General features: G+C 30.0%; 1 protein-coding gene across 1 annotated transcript; it reads left to right on the top strand.

Moving 5' to 3' along the window:
* Positions 1–302: 302 nt before the first annotated feature.
* On the top strand, positions 303–20,844 carry Cdk4 (Cyclin-dependent kinase 4). The gene is made up of 6 exons (XM_065511833.1): positions 303–461; positions 10,626–10,791; positions 19,413–19,548; positions 19,624–19,952; positions 20,019–20,154; positions 20,588–20,844. Exons 1-6 carry the CDS (start codon positions 353–355, stop codon positions 20,669–20,671), a joined length of 960 nt encoding a protein of 319 aa, XP_065367905.1. The 5' UTR covers positions 303–352; the 3' UTR covers positions 20,672–20,844.
* Positions 20,845–23,343: the final 2,499 nt, after the last annotated feature.

Raw genomic sequence — 23,343 nt, 5'->3', positions numbered from 1 at the left:
CTCTTGTTAATGATCTTCAAAAATAAAGTGTTTATTTTCGTCTATAGTGTATTCGGGGTTTATTATTTATTATTAAAATACAAATTTTTTGTTTTAAAATCAAAATAGTGCTAATTAAAAATTTGCTTTTTTTATTTGTATTTAAAGTGTATTGTCCCATATAAAATAAACAATATTTAAATGTTTATTTATGTTGAAAATACAAATCAACGCGAAATTTGTTTAATGTTTGTTAATCTGTAACGAAAAATTGGAAATAAATAATTAATTATCAAATAAGAGGAAGTGGAAGAATAAGATTCCGTAGACTAAACAAATATTAATAAATAAAAAAAAACAAACCAGAAAAACAATGACTTCTAAGCATCAAATAAAACAACAACAGCATTCGCAGCAGCAGCAACACACATTCGGAGATGGTGATCCCTTTAATTATGAAGAACTAAATGTTATTGGCACGGGTAAGTAATTCCAAAAAAATAATAATAATTTTCTTTTTTAAAAGAAAAACAAAATATTTTATTATATTTTTGTTTTATTTGTCCACATTTGATAGATGATAAATAAACTCCCGTTAATTTGCATTTCTCAGCAAAATGTTTTGTACTTATTTCTGTAGACTTCTGACAAAAAATTTAAAATTTCGCGTAAAACTGATCGTAATTTTCTTATTTGAGATTATGGCATTCGATATCGAGTATGAATGTTGATCGGCTACACGTGTTTCACACACGTGTACAAGTTAGAGTGCTATATAATCTTAGATACCCTGCACTAAAGTGCACATTATTGGGTAAAAAAAATTGTCGGTCCGAACTTCTAAGAAGTTATACTTTCATTTGATATCCATATTGTCTATGTGTACATGACTTATCGAGATATAGGAAACAAAATTCGGAATTTTTTAAAATGTTTAGCTTTTATTTTGAAACATTTTTACAATATAAATTTATTCAAAGTATTGGCCATTGTTAGCTATGACCTTCTCCCATCTTTCTGACCTCATACGGATTCAAAGCCAAAAGAACTGCTCATCTTTTAAAGCCAAGATCGAATCAAGCAAATATCGCATACTCTGTTGCAAAGTGAAGAGTATCACAGAGAGAGCTTTCAGCATCGGACGAGGCACGGTCTGGACTATAGAGTAAGGCAGAACTTCCCAACCACTTCATTCTAAATAGTTTTTTTTATACCCTTCACCTTCATGAGAAGGGTGTATATAAGTTTGTCATTCCGTTTGTAATTTCCACAATATAATTTTCCGATCCTATAAAGTATATATATTCTGGATCCTTATAGATAGCGGAGTCGATTAAGCCATATACTTCTGTCTAACTTACATACAAATAACTTACACGATTCATACATCAATTCTTCCGGCTCGGTTACTATTTAAAATCGAGAAAATCGGTCCACAAATGGCTGAAATATAAGGAAAAAACCAGGACAACATAGATTTTTGACCTATATCTAGATTACTAAGTGATTAATATAGACAATATGGATATCTAATGATAGATATTTCAAAGACCTTTCCAACGACGTATATAAGAAAAAAAAAAAAAAACAAAACAAAAATTCCAAAAAATTAAAAAAAAACAACTTTGAAAAAAAAAATTTTGTTCATCTAAAGATATTTCAAATTTTTATTTTGAAGTATAATTTGGTGAAGGGTATATAAGATTCGGACGAATATAGTTTTCTTACTTGTTTTGAAGAGGTATTGCAATATGTGGGCGAGTTGTCATGATGGAATATTACGATTTCATATCTGGTCGCATATTCTGGGCCTTTATCGGCCAATGATCGCTTCAAACGAATCAGTTGCGTTCGGTGCAGGTTCTCTGTGATGGTCTGGTCAGATCTTTTTGCTTCCACCAAATACAGAGAATTACCTTAGCGCTCTGGATATTTGGCTTTGGTATCGATTCGGCTGGTTGGCCAGGCTTCACATACGATCTCCTCTTACGCGTCGGGTTATCGTAATGGATCCATTTTTAATCGCAGGTTATGATTAGGTGCAAAAACTTGTTGAGTTTTACAGCAACCTTCATGGAGTAATGCCACCAATTCTTGGTCTTCAAGCATTTGTGGATGGCCTAGGCGTTCTTTGTCTTCCGTGTCAAAATCACCACTTCTGAACCGCACAAATCTTCTCTCGCACGTTGAAACCGATGAAACACATTCACCATAAGCTTTGGTGAGCAATCGGTGTGCTTCAGCGGCACTTTTTTTCAAATTAAAGAAGTAAAGCAAAACTTTCCGCATATAACGCTTTGTTGGTACAAAATTCGTATGTTCTGCCAACTGTAGATGTTTGCCAGCTTCTGACACTTTGGGAAGGATTTAGCATTGTCCAGGGTGATTGTATGCATACACGATTCCATTCTAAATAGTTTGTCCGTCTTTTCGCTTCCGATAATGTCTGGGACTCATATTACCTTTGGAAAAATAATAGTTAGAGTTTTGTTATCCTTTTCAATTATTTTATATCTTAAATAATCGACATTATCTTAGCCTGGAATAAGTGTTATGATCAGCAAGACAAAAGTATTTATATTTCGGTTTAGTTCGTAGAAGTCCATTACCGTTTGGTAACCTATTTTTGAACCATCTTTTAATATGTAGGTAAAAATACCGTAATGACTAGACTTAGTGCTAATACAAGTATTTAATACTTCAACTAAAAAATTAAAATTGTGAATGTTACAGTTAAAGATGGGGATCATTTTCTGAATTTTCTGTTACTTAAAAGCTTTAGAGATTTGAGATTGCATACAATAATAATTTAAACAAAATATAATCTTAAAATTTAAGCAATTTCATAGGAATACCAATGAAGATACATATTATAAATTGTTTATGGCTGGGAGCGAATAATAGATTTAGAAGGCAATTTTTAGCAAACGAACATAAAACTGCCTTCTGCTGTGCAGTATCCCATTTGAATCACTCCTGTCACATGCTTCTCGAAACGTTTTTATGTTTCACCCAATGGTCGAAATTCGACCAAATTTTAATACAAAACGCAAATATAAGTAAAACTACTGTGTTTACGTAAACCAAGTAATCAATTATTTAGTTTTTTTCTCCTTGTTATACCGTGGTATGCAAAAGTTTTAAGTCCATGTTGTGGTATGCAAATGTGCTAAGTCCATTTTATTTTGTCAAAATTGCAAATTTATTATTGCAATAAAATTTTTAAACACATAATAATAGCCGCTACTTTATTTTAACCAAAAATTATAAATTTTCTAAGGAAATATTGTATAATTTTGAAATTTATTATCATCTCAACACCTGATATCACGCATTTTAAGAGCAAATTTAGAGACAAAAGGCTTACAGAGATAAAATGATATAAATAAAGAAAACATGTTATATGAAAATAAGCTAACTGCACTAAAAATAAAAACAAAATACGTAATAGAAAATGTGCTAACTCCCAAAAAAGACTTTTAAGTCGCCTACCCAAGGCTTATATTTATCATTATAAATCATACCAACTAACCCCCATTAACACGAAGCCTGGTTATGGCCTAACTAATAGTTATACTCTCGGTTAAAAAAATGTTTGTATGAAAACTGTCAGTTTAACCATTAGTTAATACATAACCAGACTTCGTGTTACTGGGGGTAAGTAGTAAAATATTTTAAAACCAATAATTGTAGGTAAAATTTCTGAAAAGGGACTTAGAACGATTATACCATATTATGAAGCCGATAACATTATAACTTTGCTGGGTAAATCCATTTAAAGCCACATGTTAGTTCGATCACAAATACCCAAATTAATTCTTTAAATCAGCTGATTAAATTTAAATTTATTTAACAAATATATTCGTATTTATAAATAAAGGTTAATAATATTTATTTTATTGTCTGAAACCAGACAGACTAGCGGTATTACAGACGCCAGCACCTGCTAAATAATCATAATATTTTAAAGCTGGAATAAATGATTTTCCAGATCACATACATAAATAATTACATACATATATTTTGTAAAACACAATAAATTAAGTCTGCTGATCTTATTTGACTCACATTTTATCTGAAATTGAATTGATGAGATGAATGTATCCATATGATTTAAACGAAAGAAACGATTGTCGTCACAGACTGTCTTCCTATAATTGTAAATGCAGGCAGACAATCGATTTGTTTTTATTGTTTTTATTTCGAATATGGATAATTCTAATGAAGCTGTGGGCATCACTAAATATTTTTGCATGCTATTTATATAAATGTTTGATTTGATAACATAAAATATATTATAAACTGAAAATCATTTCAAAATCCTCAATTATTGTGAAGAAATCATTTTTGGATTAATTTTGTTATTAAAATTATATTAACATATCTTTTTTATAAGCCTATGACATCTTTTGCTTAATATAATCCTGAAAAAAGTTTAATGTTTTTTATCTAATCATAAGTCAGTGGCAATGGTTCGTTTCGGAAATTCATTCTTAACCCGATTCTATCACAAATTTCCATAGTGATGTTGCGTCTTGTTAAGTAGAATCTATATGGTTCTGTTTTGATAAAGATCCATGATTTTGTTTTTATTAACTTATATGTAAGAGGCCAGTCATTTTAACATGGCGAAACTGGCACATTTTAGAATTCATTGATAAATTTACAACATTTCAACGCATTTTGATACATATGTATGATATTTCATTTTTATAAACCAATAAAAAGGAATTCCATATAGTCACGGTTCTAGTGTAGACTTGTATGCTTAATTGCAATTTGCTACTATAATACTCGTACCGTAATTAAATAATTTTCATAAATATAAATGAATTTTAATTTTATTTTTTAGCCATGAATAACCATTTCAATGATAAGAAACATTACACATAAATTTCTATACACTTATTTTAAGAGTTTAAACGTGGTTGGCTACCGATTCGAAATTGTTTAATGTTAACGACATTTTTGCGGTAGCGAATTTCATGATATATAATTTCGATCTGTCCTAAATAATTCAAATTTGTTTAAAACAACTGGCCATGTAGTGCATATGATAATTCTAGTTCATAAATTCCGATTATTTTAAAGGATTAATAAAGCTAACCATTTGACTGAATTAATCGCAAGTAATTCTCACAGCCCGAACTTAAAAGAAAAATGATCGCCCCAATAGCAATAGGGTCAGCTCATTCTAAAGTTATGGAGAGTCTGATAAACTACCATCTTGTTAAATATTTGAAGTCCAACAATTTTATTAGCGACCACCGTATAGCTTCGTTGTAGAAGCTCTACGGTAGACTTGCTACCATAAAAATGGAGTCGTTCCAATTACCGTTTTGGCGAAAGAAAAATCGTGGCTCTGGATATATTTATGGCGTTCGATAGGGATGTCATGGTGTCCTCTTATAAAAACTAGTTGCATTTGTTGTAGGTAATAAGATCTCTCGATTAATATCGAACTATCGAAGAGATCATACCATAGAATAAATACAAAAAGGTATAGAGAGAGAAAATTAAAAAGAGCCTCAAAATCAAGTAAACACCAGTGAATATTTTGAATTATTTAAGATCGTGAAAATCATTATAGTCCGACTTAAATCTTTTTTTTTTCAAAACCGAATCTATTATTCAGCCCAATCTCCAACAAACCGAAACTTTTAAATTTTAATCGATGGATTGACTTTAGGAATTACGTTTTTGATAACAGACTTAGGTCTGCACTCAGATATTGTATATGTAGAGGTCAACTATGGATCATACTATGCGTTTTGTTGTAGAGAATATCTCATAAAAACGAGTTCATGAATTCAGGAGTAGGCTTCTTTCATTCTCATTCTCCATCTCTATTCCTTTTCTAAACTTCCTTCTACGTGATACTTCCAACCTTATATATTTTTATGCTTGATGTTCTGGCCAGTGTTGTGTCCATTCTGACAGTGTGTTGTCCGCTATACATATTTTCAAGTATCAAAAGAAGCATTCAAGTTCCTCGGTTTTTTAAAACGGTATAGGTTAGGTTCCATGGGCAGTCTCTCGTTAAGCTGCTAACTTGGGTCCATTCAAATCTGATCTCATTGTGATACCCAAGGGGTAAACAGCAGCGCATTTACAATACTTCCGTTGTCTCCAAGTTTAACCAACCAGATTCCCTGATGAAGGAGTAGATTCGTCTATGATTCATCCTTGATAGCTCATCCAAGCATGATAGGAATAGAATTCCGAGGATGCGTTTCCACAGGTTTGCCAGAAAAGTTGATACACAGTCTCTTACTCTTCTTCATTATGACAGCTTCTACAGTAATCGTTCTTCTAGCATGTGTCCCAATTATACAGTGTGCAGTAATAAAGTAGACAATTAGCCTTATTTGCTCACAACTGCTCATATACGGACCAAGTCGACATCGTTGATGCACTGGAAGGTTCATTAGTCCACCTGTTTTGTGCAGTCTCATATAGTTTCTGCTGAACAGCCATCTTGAATTTAACAAGGGAAATACCAGAAAAGAGTTCGATCGCCTTCTCTTTCATCATCGCACCCCCTTTTGGCCAATTCATCTCCTATTACAATATAATCGTTATCCTAGAATGTCTCGCTCATTTAGGGATTCCCGACATTCCCCGGTTAACCTAGATGTCGTGAAGACAACCACTAAGGATGCACGTTTAATGGCAGTAATTTCCGCCTGAAGAGCAGTACTGAAGTTAGGTAGCCTAAAGTACGATTTTATCCCAAAAGTTCTCAATATAGAAACTTCCACCGACGTTTTAGAGCCATCACTATACATATATTCTTATGACATCGTCAGGGGTAAGAGTCCGCGATGCCATAAATCCCTATTCGGGATTATAATATGGAAATGCCTATCGAAAAAAGGTTTTCCAATGCAATAATCGACATTACTATGTATGTGCCCACAGTAATTCAGTATCCCAGATCACGAACAACCAGCATTTAGTCAGTCTCACAGCGGAGTTGAGAGCCATTTGAATCACTATCAAATCCACTGGTTACCAGTTTAAAATACTAAAAAAGTGCCTTAAAGGAGGTAGACCTAATAGCACCTTCAATCAGTATCGCAATAGTCCTTAGAACTCGTTCAACGGCCTTCCAGTAAGTAGCATTATCCCAGGCGTGCCACCACTCCAAAACTCCATAGAACAAGATGGGTCTAACAACTGCTTTGAAGATTCAATTAAAACCCTTCGGCATAATACCCCAGTTAGTACCAATTGCTCTTTTACACGAGTATATGTTTAGATTCCAGGATAATCTTTCATTTAGAATGATGCCAAGGTACTTTTCATTATCCCTGATCTCGGTGTAGGAATTAATTCTCTTCAAAGTCCATTTTTCAGCTTCACCACGGAAGTTTATGTAATACGCGTTTTCTGTATATATAAAAGAGTAACGCTACTGACTGGCTGAATGACTGACTGATTCATCATCGCACAGCCCAAACGACTGAAGCTAGAATCATGAAATTTTAACCTCCCTCCCCAAAACGATCCACTAAGAAGGGATTTTTGGAAATTCGAACGTTTAGGGGTTAAAAACGGGTAAATTCGGTAACCTTATATCTTCAAAACTAATAAAAATAAAAAAAAATTTTAAAATTGCATCTTACTGCATTTAAAAAATAAGCTGACAGATTTTTTTGTACTTTTACGAAATTCAAACCTTTTAGGGGAGAAAACGGGTAAAAACTGTATTTTGGTACTTTTTGGCACCCTATGCATCTTTTAAACCAATTCTTTACTTATCAAAAAATAAAAAATATAAGTTTGGTACTTTTTGAAAATTCGTGTAAATAAACACATAAAAATTGTGTTTATTTTTGGTACTTTTTCATAAAATATTGTTACGTTTTAATCTTTTTAAAACGTTGGTTTATTTCCTTTAAATAAACCGGACACATTTGATTGCAAATAAAAGCCATTTAGTAGTTTAACAACTCTTTATTTATTTAAAATGTACAAGAACAGAATTAAATAGTCTTCTTTAACTGAATATTCGAATATAAGGTCGCAGCAAACAGCGTTGCCATATTTACGATCAATGGTTAACTGAAAGCTTTTATTCAATGTTAATAATGCCCACAGATATGTTACAGTTTGCTATTACAGCACTGCTATTTGAAAGCATTATGTTACTTTTAAATCAGCCGTTAAAATCGTTATATTTGAATTCAAGTACAATTTCGTAACAATATGTTTTTCTATAATTTGACATAGACATACGAATATTTTATTATGAGCTCCCACCACGATACAGAAATTTATTTAAATAAAAGTTTACCACCGCAATGGGGATAAAAAAGGTACCAAAAAGGGGATAAAATCGGGAAAACACATTTTATTTGAAATTATTAAGCCAATTCATGGATTCATACAAAAATTAACTAACAGGGTGTTATTTGGAACTCTAGTATATTAATAAATCATCTCTTAGTGAGCGATTGTTTAGTGGACTGAACAACACATTATATGGAAAATTCGTTCCTGCTGATGTCGTTCCTGTCACTTTCAATATAGGATAGTTGAAATCGAATGTCCACAAATACTACTCCCTCTTTTCTCCCTCCCATAAACTAGTTTCTTAATTCCAGCCCAATACATTGCATGAGTAGGAGTCATCCCCTGAGAGCTTGTACAAGATGTAAAATAAAATTGTTAGGTAATGGCATTTTAGCTTTAACGGTAATTGCAGTTATTTCGAAAGCTGTATTTTAAAGATAGCGGTAGTCGGGCTGAAAGGATATTTTAGGAATAATGGTAGCATTAACCTTAGCCAACCTAGCTTTGAAATCTTTCTTAACACTTCAAAAACAATTGTGCTGTTTTTTGTGCTTATCGTAAATTAATCGTTACCGAAACAGTCGGAAATATCATTTTGGTATCTTCGAATTCTCTATAAGCAAGATCGTCTGTATTAAATGATTTTTTTTATGTGATAACACAATGAGTTTACATCAGTATTGATGTTACAATTAAATTGAATGCAACAGCAAAACAAATGTAAGCAACCAGCAGAGCTGTAAATGAATCATTCTTTTTTGATTTTAATTCATTATGAATTAGCTAAATTTTGAATTAATTCATTGAATTGAAAAAATGAATTGAATGAAATTTGAATCAATTCAAACGAATTAGGCAGAAATGAATTTCAATTCATTTCCAATTCAAATGAATTTGTAAAAATGAGTTGCAATTCATTTACAATTCATTTGAATTGAATTGATTTTGAATTAATTCAAATGAATTAGAAAAAAGAATTAGCAATTCAAATGAATGATTCAAAAATGAGTTGCAATCAATCAAATTCAAGAGCAGATCTCTAGGGGGAATGAAAGATTTCTCCTACCAAAATGAAAATATCCAGTACAAAAATTGAAAAGCCTTGTCCTGTATACGCCTGATCAATGAAAACATGGTGTTTGGAGTTTATCTTCAAGAAGAACTGATTTTCATTTTGAAATACACTGAACGACAAAACATATTTAATATTCACGAAGCAATTAATAATTTTTGATATTTTTTGACCCACGACCACCCAACAATAAACTTTTTGCTAATATTTATATTATATTTATTTCAAAAAAATAAAACTATCTTCCAAAAATAATCAAAAATCAGGAAAAATAACAATGTATGTCGTTCAAAACACAATTGAGTTTCATAAATAAGGCTAATTAGATTTAATTAGAATGCATCATTCATCTTAAACAACAATAGCTTTTCAAAATTATCATCTGAAAGAAATCCACGTTTAGAATAGAGGCGTACGAAAATAATCTTTCAACACCAGCTGACGATGGTAACGGCGCATTATATTTAAAGGAAGACTTTTTAACCGTCGATTAATTATACTGCATACTTAATGACATTGAAGAATCTGCTAAATATGCTGCGAATTTCGCTTCGGAGTTGGAAATGGATTGCTAATTTTTTTTCTAATTCGTTTGAATTAATTCAAAATCAATTCAATTCAAATGAATTGTAAATGAATTGAATTAATTCAAAATCAATTCAATTCATTTGAATTGGAAACGAATTGCAATTCATTTTTACCAAATTCATTTGAATTAATTCAAAATCAATTCAATTCATTTGAATTGGAAACGAATTGCAATTCATTTTTACCAAATTCATTTGAATTGACTCAAATTTCATTCAATTCATTTTTTTGTGTGAATGATTCGCGAATTAATTCAAAAATGAGTGATTCATTTACAGCTCTGGCAACCAGCAGCAGCAAAAAGTGCATCGTCGGCAATATTAATTGTGTTTTAGTTACAATAAAAAAGAGAGAGAAAAAACAATGAATGCAATTATTTGTGACATTGACCCCTTAGTTATATTATGTTTGTTTTTGTTATTATTATTATTTTGGTCTTCTGTTGAAAGCTTTTGTAGTATTTTTTTTTATTTATTTATAAATGCTCTTGTTTTGATTTATTTTTATTTTCATGCTCTTCACTACTACTATACGATCCACTACCATCGGCTGTCTCTCATTAATCATCGAACACAATCTGACGTTGTGGTCTCACGGACGTTTAATTCATTCATGGGTGTATGTTGTTGTTCGTGCGTGTGACTGTGTAAATGTTTAATTACCAAACCTCCCCACCCCCCACACACAGGTGCTTATGGAACTGTATATAGAGCACGAGACAATCATACGGGAAAAATTGTTGCCATTAAGAAAGTACGAATACCACTGACAGATAATGGTGTACCCATGTCAACATTACGTGAGATAGCTCTTTTAAAACAATTAAATGCCTCAGATCATCCAAACATTGTAAAGTAAGTATAGTAAATATATGTATGTATGTAATTAGTTGCAATAATGTGCTAACTTTATGTCTTGTTAGAATAGTACAAGCTAGAATTAAATATTTACTTAGATTAGAAAGTTCAATTATTTAAACATTATATGTATTTAGCTTGCTCATCAATCATTACAATTGAATGCAAATCAAACAAACTTGTCATTCATTGTGAATTAATTGATTAACAGCGAAGATCTAGTTTATTCAAATCTACTGTCAAAAGCTGTCAGTTTCCGCTAATATGTAGATGGTGATACTGCAAAATGGTTCACAAGTGGAATGTTTAATAAAAATAAATATTTAATATGTTGTTATCAAATATTAATAAATTATTAGAGTTCGACCAAATATTCGATTTCGAATTAAGCCCAAAATATGTTTTTAGACAGTAGGTATTTGGGAAAGAATTTTATAACATCAATCTAAGGACTTGTATGTTATTGTAAATGTCTTAGCAAACTCATACAAAAACTTTTCTTTTCTATATGAAGATACTAGATGGAATTTAGAAAAAGTTCATTTTGCATATTGGTAATACATTAGAAAAGTTTCGGTATGTCTCGGATAAAACCGAATATTAGATTCGGTTCTGTTTCTATAAATTATACTCTTCATTCATCACTTCATTTGGAGGTCTTTATTATATATTATCCTAAATAATATAAAAATATGGGTCAGCCAACTGCAACGTTTCCTAAAGGAACTTAACCATAACTACAACTGAATCTGTAAAAAATAGAATTTCCTTAATTGACATCTATATGTTAGTCGTGTTGATTTTAATACTTGTTTTAATTTTTTTTTTAAACAACAGTCGACTTATATCCTATAATTGCACTAAAGTGCATTATTATAAACGGTACGGTTAAATTCTATCAACGGTCCGCTAACCCTGCCTTAAGTATTTTTTTTTTTGCATCTATCAACATTCTACTTGTACATTTCAAACACACAACAGAAATCTTCAACTGGATATTTTCACTTCATAGTATTTTTGTTTATGAACAAATAATTATTTGGTCTTGGCATCTTAATTGCATTAAGTCAGTAATTCCCAACCTTTTTATTAAAACTATACCTTACAAATATTTTGAAAAAGCACCAGCTTTATTTCAAAATTTCTATTATTTGAAATTCTTATATTCCGATCCGTAAAAAATTTCTTTAAATGTTAAGAAGTGCGAAAGTCATGTCAATTTTTTGCTTATACTACTTTCGGTTATATACAGCAAGTCATGAAGAATTGTGGACCGATCCTGATTGTATAATAAATTTCCAATTTTATTTCAGAATTTTCTAATTGAATTTCAGAATATGCCCAATGTCCAATTGTTTTTCAAAATTTTGCAAATGTATTTAAAAATTGTCCAATTGTACTTCATTAAATTCTAATAACAATAAAAACGGAAATTTCTTATAAATAATTGCAAAATTCTGAAATACAATTAGAAACTTTTTAAGTATAAATTCAAAAATCTGAAATACATATGAACATTTCTGGAATACAAATGAAAACTTCTGAAATACGATTGGAATATTCTGAAATACAATTAGAAAATTCTGAAATATAATTGGAAATTTCTGAAATTCAATTTTAAATTTCTGAAATATAATCACACATTTCTGAAATATAATTGGAAATTTCTGAAATACAATTTGTATTTAAATTTTGTTCCAACAAAGCGTCAAATGCGAGAAGTTTTGCTTTACTTCTTTAATTTGCAAAAAAAAATGCCGCTGAAGTACACCGATTGCTCACCAAAGATTATGGTGAATGTATTCCATCGGTTTCAATGTTTGTGCAATTCAGAATTGGTGATTTTGACACGGAAGACAATGATAACCCAGGCCCGCCAAAAAAAGTTTGAATACCAAGAGTTGGAGACATTACTCCATTATGATTGTTGTAACACTCAACAAGAGCTTGCGAAATCATTGGGAGCTATTGCAATTTAAAAACGTTTGCGAGCAGCAGGACTCATCCTGCAAATGATGATGTCCGAAATGATGCTTGAACGCTATAAAAGAAAATAATTTTTGCACGAGGTGTTAATTTCAGCCGTTTAAGAGAGAGATTTTTAAAATTGATTTACGCCTCGCAGGTTATACTTTTAGGAGATTGAATCAATATATTTAGCATAAGATTTCGATACAAAAATTGCAAACTTTGGAATCTTTGTGGTGAGCTCTTTTTTGCCAAAAAACAAAAAAGTAATATATTATTACTTTTACTAATAACGTGTTAAGAACGTTACAAACCTAGTAATTGTAACTAAATTCAAACTAAATGTCTGCTATTGATGCTGTTTATACCCTACACCACCACAGTGGAGTGGGTATATTGGCTTTGTGCTGAATTTTGTAACATGCAAAAATCAGCTCAGAATCACTTTCTGAGTTTATTAAGCGATGTCCCTTCTTCCGTCTGACCGTCCGTTCGTCCATGTAATCCTTGTAATCAAACTACAAGTCGCAATTTAAAAGATAACTCGCGAAAACTCGGCTCACTCTGTCTTATTAGCCCAAGGACGAAGCCTACTGAATTTGGTTAGAATCGTTCCAAATTTCCCGCTTAGAACAAATTATTAAATTTTAAGAAAGTAGACTTCGATAAAAATCTAAAAAATTTCTGGTTTTAAAAAGTAATTGGATACAAATCAAAAAAATGAAATACAAATTTAATATAAAGAAATAAACTGACTCGATTTATAATTTTGGTTATATACAAACCTGCCTCGGAATGGCTTAATTTAGTTAATTCGCAAAAAAAAAAAAACATATTTTATTTTGTTTTTTTTTTAAGTAAATTTTAATTAGGCTTAAGTTCATTTTATTATAATTTATTTGAAGAAACCCCAATAATATTAAACATAATTCAATTCCACGGAAGGTGGTTTTATTCCAAAAATTTTCGTTTTACTCTTTGTGAAAAAGAAAAACACTAACATAATTACACATTCGATCGGGATAGAATTTTGTGACAGCCCTGAACCTTTACGAGTTTTTGGAATAATTTTAATAAAGAACTTGTTATTGGTCTCTTTGGGTTAAATCTTTTTTGTTGTATGAATCTTTTGCATTTGTTTTGTAGCTTTAAGCATCTTTTAGAGAAAGTTAGGTTCAAAAAATATCACATAAAACTGGAAAAAATAATTCCTGGGAATTCTCGCACAATTTCCCGGGATTTCGGGACTGAAAATTTTGAGGTATTCCCGTGAAAAACTCTATCCAGTAGGTATTACCTTATTAATAGAGCTTGGTATTTATCTTATTTGAACAAATAACACATACATCTGATAAACATCATTTGATGGGGTCTACGACCTGGATTGGGAAGCACTGTATTAAATCCACTTCGCTGTTTAAGCTGACGAAATCACTAACAATGTGCACATGCGCCCAGACGTCTAAACGCCAATACTAACTGTAAACATGAGTATTTAGAGAGAAAAATTCTGCATAACACCTTCAGACCAAACAAGAGGAAGAAGATGTGGAAGTAGGAAGTGGAAGTCTGTGGGTTGATTGTAGCTAGACACATTCTTGTAATGAATTGCATTCGTCATCCAATCGTGGTTTACAACAATTGAAGAGATAGATGTCTGGCTGACTAGATGCGTCATCAAAAGCCGTTAAATAGATAAAACAAATTTAATGTTATTCTCATATTTAGATTGTTGTTGCTGCTGTTCTAGTTGTTGGCATGTTTGAAACATACAAGAGTACGTGTGTTTAACTGAGCAATAAGTCATGCACGTATGTATGTATAAGTTGCCACCATTATCATCTACATAGTTTAGTCGCTACCGTCTGGCAGTCCGTCCCACTGTTGTTGTGTCTTTCTGTTCGATTGTTCGTTCGTTGATCGTCTGAGAGTTAGTTAGTTGATTGTTTGGCGCTGTGTACTCTTTTGTTTAGCGATGGTATTTAAAATTGATGGTTTGTTTACTCGTCGTGATGGTGGTGTGTAGTCGGGAAGGTCTGTTAAAATGAAATAAATATACTTTGTTTTGGAATAAAAATGTTGTAGCTTTATTTTTATAACCCTTGTGTGATTACAAATCCAAACTAGACGGCACAACGGCGCCGTAAATGCTGATAAGTCACGCTGTAGCGAATATTTTCTGTGTACATACTCTGTTACTTTACTTTACTCCTCTTCCATTGAAGAGAATTTATTTAGAAACAAAAAATACCCACCTTCATACATACAAACAAACCTATATTCTGCAAGAGAGAGGGGTAATATTTCTTTTTTTTGTACATTTAAGGGGAATTCTTTTCAGAAGAGTATACAAAAATAATGAAAACAAAAGCACAAAATCCTCTTTTTTATTTATTTGCACATAATAAAACCCAAGAAATGAGAATAATAAATCGTAAACAGCAAAGACAAACGACAGAGTGTAAGATTTTGGGGAAATTGTTTATTATCTGCTAAAAGTCAAGCAACAGATACTGTTAAATATTTATAAAAGTCCAAATAAGCAAACGCGAACAGCAAAAATGCCGGCCGGCCGGTCGTTCGTTCGGTCTCATTGAATAAATCTACTACTCCTCATCTACTATAATACTCGTTCGTAGCAGCATGTTCGCTCGTCATGCTCTTAACATTAAAGTCCAACAACAACATGCACTTTATCAGTAAATTTTATACAAAGTTGCTACAACAATAACAGCAATTGATATAATAAAAACGTCATGTTTGGCATTAGTTGCAAATTCGCAGAGGACTTTATTAAGTACAAACGTCAATCATCAAAAAGCAAACACAACCAAAAAACACCAGCCATCCAACTCAACTGAACAACCAACCATCATACACAATATGTACAATGTAATAATATCAAAGCAAACCAACCATTCAACACATCCAACCTTAACTAACCTAAGACCTAAATACTTCCACAATCTCTATATTATTGTTTATTTTTCACATTAAATATACAAAGTGTTTTCCCCAGCACCCCCCAATGTGCTTGATTACAAATAATCATTGACTGAATGAAAATAAGCAGCAACAATGTTCATATGTACAATAATACATTTAGTATATTTTATTATTTAATAACAAAAGCCAGCCAGTCAGACACATACATACATTTATTATTTGCCCGATCATATGAGTTTGCAATCAGCTGTTTGTTTGCTGTGTTTACATTTTATTAATCTTGTTTTCTTTTTATTTTCTTTACCTTTTTATTCAAGGGGAATTTGCACACGATACACCCATACATTAGCCTGATGTTTAAAAAATAAAAACACACATTCAAACCAGCTCTCAACAGGTTCTCCCTTCATCTCTCTCTCTCTGTTTGTGTAGCGCTCTCTATAAATTCGTCGAAGTGTGTTTATTTTTGGGACAAATTTTTTTCGCTTACCCAAAGGGGAAAAGCGTTCTCTGAGTGATATTTCCAGTTGGTTACTCTCTGCGTTTTTTTGTTTATGTTTTTGTTTGAGTTTCTCATTGAGTGGATTTTGATAGTGTTGTGAGTGGACACAAATTTAAGAGTGGCGCTAGCAACACTTATTTCCAAATGTTGACAAAGTTGTATTTCATGATTTAGGACAGGGTTATAGAAAATTTAACACTAATGTTTACTATTGAAATGTTGTGCAATAAAATCTAATCTAATTCTTGTACAAATAAACTTTAAAAATTGTTATCTTGTTAAATACCAACTAAGATCAAGGTTGGAATAATTACATTGAACCAGATTAGGTGATCTTCCCGTGAATTATTTTTCATAGTTTTATGTGATGTTTTTTGAACCTGACTTTCTCTAAAAGATGATTAAAGAAGCTCAAATTTTTTAAATAAAACCGTGGAATTGAATTTTGTTTAATATTATTAGATTTTCTTCAAGTTTTAATTATTATCTTTACTTAATTTTTGTGTTAATAGGCAAAACATTGCCAATTCAAAATTAAAAAAAAATAAAATATTTATTTTTTATCCCTTTATATTAAATTTTTGTTGGATTTTTTGTATTTGTATCCAATTACATTTTAAAACCAAAGACATTTTTTAGATTTTTAACGAAGTCGTTCCCAATTTCTTGGGAAATGAAAAAGCGCAGGCAAAGAAAAACTCTAATTGTGATGCATTCAAAAAATATTGTATGAACAACAAATTCGACGTACTTTTTATTTAATATTAGCGTAGTTCAATATAAACTGAGAATGGTCTACTATTATTACCAGGACAACCAAAAATATGCTCTAAAAAAGTGTTTTATGCGCATATAATATGCACATATAAACGAAAAATATGCTCTTAAAATATAAAAAATATGCACTTAAAAATAGTTGGTTACTGTTTGATTTCAACGTTTTATTAAAAAATATATAAGAAGTAAATAAAATATTGAGCTGCTTAATTAAAATTGTTTATTATAGGATTAAATTTCGATTGTACTGTCTTTTGCACTATATGAAAATAGTTTGACTCAATTAATTTTATTATATTTAGCAATAAATTACTATCTGTCTTTTAAAGTTTTAAATGTTCAAACTAAATCTTTGTTTTAGATTTCCGTAGAGTTGATTTGTCTCATCTTTTTAACTGCCTTATACTTCAAACTTCGTTTTTGTAAATAGTGGCATAATATATTTCAGATAAATTTCTCGAAATATTTCTATTCTACATAAAGCTATAAAAATCACTTTTATATCATTTGTATTATGTTTCAAAAACTCTATGGAGAACGTGCGTAAATTGTTGGTAAAAATTGCAATCGATTTTTTTTTTAATTCGGCTTCCAAAATTTAAATAGAATTATAAAAAGGCCTTACAATAGTGGAATGATTTTTTCTAGTTAAAACTGCGACATTTAAAGAAATCTTTTTGTTGGAGTTTTATGATTGGGACTCAAAATACCATGACATTTCCTAATTTTTTTTCCTTTCTCATCCATTGTTTCGTCTATCGATTCCATGTATATTTTTCTTTTTTCTGATTTCTTAATATCTTTGTTACAATTTGTACAACAACATGCTTTGAACTCAAGATTTTGTTTAATTTTATATTAGTGGTAAACTGTCAATGCCCAAACATAACTGTCTCAAACTTAAGTTTCTTTTTTTAAATGTATCCAAAATTTTGTTAAGAAGTTACCCATAATAACACAATTTAGAAATTTACATTTAATTTTTTACGTATTTTACTATTTGTTCAATTTTAATAATTGTGTGAAACTAAGCTCATTTAAGTCAACGAAAATTCATTTAAGATAAGCCTAGGTCAATTATCATTGAACCTTAACAAAATAGTACAATATAAAAATAAAAAATTACAATACAAACAATAAAATTGTATTAAGAAATCAAACCAATGGAAAAAAATTAAAATATGCAACAAAAATATGCAGTTATGAGTAAAATATGCTATAAAACGCAAATTATGCTAAAATATGCAGTAAAGAGCAAAATATGCAAAAATTTGCACTAACAAATCGATGCCAAAGTTCTTAAAATTGTTTATACGACGCACAGCAAAAAATATGATATTGCATATTTTTGGTTGCCCTGATTATTACGAATGCAAATTTTTTTCATCTTTAGGTAAAAAAAAGTTAGATTTTGCCAAAAAAAAAAAAAAAAGTATATGTATGTCTTGAGTTACAAAATATTTATTTTGATAGATCCCACTCAAATCGCACTAAGCGACAAAATAGTTCATAAAGGAAAAGACCTAAGATTTCTTTTGGGCAAAAAAAAAAAATAAAAAAAGGGCCCATTGGAAAAAAATTTCGATTTTGCAAAAACAATTAAAAAATTGTATGTCTTGCGTTACAAAATATTTATTTTGATATATATCCCACTAAGCGACCAAAAGGGTCTTCAAGGAAAATATCTCAGCTTTTGTTTGAGCTAAACAAATTTAAAAAAGGGTCCATTTTGAAAAAAAAAAAAATGTCATCAAAGTTTTTGATTTTGCAAAAAAAGTCAAAACTTTTATGTTTTGAGTTACAAAATATTTATTTTGATAGATATCCCACTAAACAATCAAATAGGTCTTCAAGGAAAATATCTAAGCTTTACTTTAAGAAACAAAGGACCCATTTAAAAGAAAGTCAAAAAAGTTTTTGATTTCGGAAAAAAATAATTAAACATTTTTTATTTTTTTTTAATATTTTTTTTTTCCCCCCAAATTACTTAAAGGGGGTCAGACGACATGTATTGCTTGTGTTTTGTATCATGTATTGGGACATTTTTCCATATTTAAACATATACATACCGTGTGATCCATATGAAACTTTGTGTATGAAAAATACATGTGTATTACTCGTGACATTTTTGGCAATTAGAGCATAAATATCACAATGTTTTGTTCAGCCCAATTATGAATAAACAATTCCGCGGGAGTTTTTTCCCATTGAATTTGAATAGGAAAAATGAGAAAAGGGGAAAAACTCCCGGGGAATTTTTATTCATAATTGGGCTGGTTATGTTTTAACCTAAAATTATTCAAAAATTATTTTAACCGACAGTATAACTTTAAGTTAACCTATGATGATGTTAATTTTTATCAAAATTAAAATTAGAAATCATAAATAATACTCAATAACTAAAGTTTTTAATTATATTTTATAGATTATTCGAAGTATGTCAATTCTTAGAACGGGAAGGTCAACTAATGGTTTTATTGGTTTTTGAGCATTTGGAACAAGATCTATCCGATTTAATAGAACGTTTGCCCAAATCTGGTATGCCTCCAACTACAATACAGGTAATGCATATTAAAGAAATTGTTTATTAATAATTTAATTCCAACTTCATATATTTTATTGTATTTTACTTTTAGCGACTTTCTCGTGAACTGCTGACCGGTGTTGATTTCCTTCATTCTCATCGGATTATACATCGTGATTTAAAACCTCAAAATCTGCTAATCTCCTCACAGGGTCATTTGAAAATCGCCGACTTTGGTCTGGCAAAGACTTATGATTTCGAAATGAAACTAACTTCGGTTGTTGTTACATTGTGGTATCGTGCCCCAGAGGTGTTGTTGGCTCAGACATATAATAGTTCAGTGGATATATGGAGTTCAGCGTGTATAATAGCTGAAATGTTTTCACGTAAAGCCTTGTTTCCTGGTACCTCTGAAGCCAATCAACTGGATCGTATATTTGAGTATGTATATATTTTGTTTTGTTTAACTTAAGTAACATAAGTTATTAAAATTCTGATTTTTAACAGATTAACTGGTCGACCTACAGCACAACAATGGCCTAAAACAATATCATTATCTAGAGAACATTTTCCTTTACGGCATCCTAAACAACCAAGGGATTTTTGTCCCAATCTATGTGAATATGCAAATGATCTGCTGGCAGTAAGTTGAATTAATAAAATTATATAAAAATAACTAAATATATGTAAAAATAAGTTTATATTTTTGAATTTACGTAGATTTGAGTACATTTTTAAAAAATTAAAAACATTTTTGTCACCGAGCATTTAAAAAAAAAAAAAACTTGTTGGGTATTTCACTCTGCTGGTTTTCACATAACAAACGTGCAGATCTCTGAGATTCTCATTATTTTGGTCAAATATCAGGACTCTAAAGAACCTAACAATTTACATATTCAGCAACGGCTGAGTCACATAGTCATGCTAGTTGTGAAATTGTCATGCTAGTTTTATATAACGTACTCAATCTGATCAACTAAATTGAAATATGTACATATATCTTTTACTATTAGTATTTAATTTTACAGAACCTTTAAAACGTCCGATAATAATATTTATTTACCTTTTTTTCCTAGCAAATGCTGTCGTATGATTTACGTTTACGACCCTCAGCATTGGCCTGTTTAGAACATGAATATTTCCAGCAGGAGCCGCTTTAATAATAGGATGTCTAATTATATCAATTAATATTTGTTAGTTTATTATCATTTAATATTATTAAGTTATATACATGAAACAATACGTAGAAACATACATAAATATACAAATATTCCTTTATGCATTTTAAATTACAACTAAAAGTGTTCATTAAAATTCTGAAAATTTAAATGCGCCAACTAACTGCCTTAGTCAACGTAATTATTATTCAAATTTATATTTATAAAATTTAAACACAACAAAAAAAAACAAGTTTTTCAAAAACATAAATTAAACAAATCACAACATACATACATACATATTTATCACTTAAAATAAATGAGCTGGGGTGTTACTCCCTAATTCGATACGAAAGGAAATCGTTTCGAATCACGATTTCGAACATTTTCGTTTTCGGATTGTGTTAAACAGTAACCGCCCTGGTGGCTGAAATGAGTCCTTGTCAAACTGTGTGTTTTGTGAGTTGTGTATTTAAAACATATTTGATTTTGTATAGTGTTAATTTTTAATACTAGAAAATCATTCACATTTAATATTTTCTGTTTTCATTTACATATTTTGATTTGCTTTCATTCGAAATCTTTATTTATCTCATATTTTTCGTTTATTGTTTGTTTTTTTTTTTCTTACGTGTTTTGAATGCAAAATCTATATGTTTAAACATATATAAAATTCATAGGTTTTTTTATTTAAGATTTATGTTTATTAATAATAGTTTTTGTATAAAAAATACACTTTATTTAGTTTTTGTTTGTAAGTCTAATTAAGTTTATATGTATATGTATGTTATCTTATAAAAAAGTTAAACAATAAAATAAAATAAACATTTAACTACTTATATTGTTGCGTATGTCAACAAATAAAACAATGCATATTTTGTAGTTTTAATTATTTTAAAATTAATGAAGAATTGTTTAGATTTGTCTTGTATTTTATAATCGACTTTATTATACAGTCAGAATTGTAACCGTTACATTGTGATTCCAATCCCAAAAATTTTTATCTTCAAGATAAAGCGGAACATATCGCTCAAACTGAATGTAGTCGGTCCATTATTTCTCCTAGCCCCCATATAAATGTCCTCCTGAAATAGCCGTTTTTTGTCATAAAGGAAATTCCACCACATATATGTACGTTTCTCATAAAAATATTGGAACCCACTTAAAATTCAAAAGAAATAAGTTTCATATAGACATAACACAAAAGACTTAATTTAATGACGATCGGTCTATAATTTGTCATAACTTCCATATAAGGCCCACTTCCGAAATGTTGGAATTCAAATAAACTTTATTTATTTTTTATCCTTTGAGTCCAATACAAAATTTAACAGAAATAAGTTTCATATAGCAAAAAATCACAAGCCAAAATTTCAGGATGTATAAGGCCCACTACCGAATCACTCACGACAAAAAAAGGATTGCAATTTTAATAGAATAATAATTTGGATATTCCAGTGTATGGTATTACATATATGATTGGGTTGATCGAATATACTTTCTTGCATGTTTTTAATTGGACTTCTAGTTTTCTATTTTTGTTTCGAAATTTCTAAGAAATTTATCCTTTAACTAAAAACATAGAAACTAATGCTTCAAAGTTTATATAGTCCTTGAAACTAGCTTCTATTAATTTTTTTTTTTTACTTTATTGGTGCAACCCTTTGTCCTGTTTTAACCATTCATAGTTGGGTCTCACATAAAAAAGATTTCAAAGAATTTATAAATATTATATTGCTTGCGGGTTGGTTTTCCGCTAAAGACACTGGATGTATTATAACTAGTTAAAAACTTTTTAAATTAAATAAACATTTAATCTGAAGTAGGAAACATGTTTTTTTGTGGTCACATTAAGCTAGATCCATTGAGCATATCTTCCGCTTGCCTGAAAAATGGCTTCAACGAATGAATTGTAAATTAAACTTTCAAAATCAAATACGAATTAATTCATTGGCTTAATTCCTTATTACATCAAATGAATTGAATTCATTCCTTTGAGAATTAATTCATTACTGAGTCATTCATGTTTTCTTTAATTCGAATCCATTACAAAAAAGCTTTCGTATTACTTCAATTAAAATTTATTCCAAGAACGCGTTTGGCCAATTTTTTCAATACATTTTGTGAATTATTTAAAAGAAAACAAAAACAAATTGAGAATATTGAAGTAAAAATTAGATTTCAATGAATTTTACTATGAATTAATTCAACAATGAATCAATTATTTTCAAATAAAAGTCTTGAATAGCCAAAAAATCATAAATGTGTATATGAAAGACATATAAATTTGTATACGATGCATGGATCCTTCGGAAACAGTAGATATATTGAAATATATTTGTAATTAAATAGACAATTAATTAGGCTCTATTACTAAATTGGACATTTATTTATTTTTTTTTTTTTAAAAATTATTTTTTAATTTTTTTTAAAAAAAAAGTTTTTTCCAAATTTTTTTTTTAAATTTTTTATATATTTTTTTAATTTGTAAAAAGAATTTATGATAAAAACATTTTTTCATGAAAAAAAAAATCGGGTTAAAAAATATTTGTTCCGATTTTGACCCATTGTAGGTCCAACTTACTATAGCCTTATATACCTCGTTGCAATGAACATTGAAATATCTATCATTACATATCCATATTGTCTATATTAATGACTTAGTAATCCAGATA

The sequence above is a fragment of the Calliphora vicina genome, chromosome 5 (genome assembly GCF_958450345.1).
Source record: "Calliphora vicina chromosome 5, idCalVici1.1, whole genome shotgun sequence".
NCBI classification, from domain to species: Eukaryota; Metazoa; Arthropoda; class Insecta; order Diptera; family Calliphoridae; genus Calliphora; species Calliphora vicina.
Note: the sequence above shows the minus strand (reverse complement) of the source record. Positions and strands in the feature narration are given on the sequence as shown.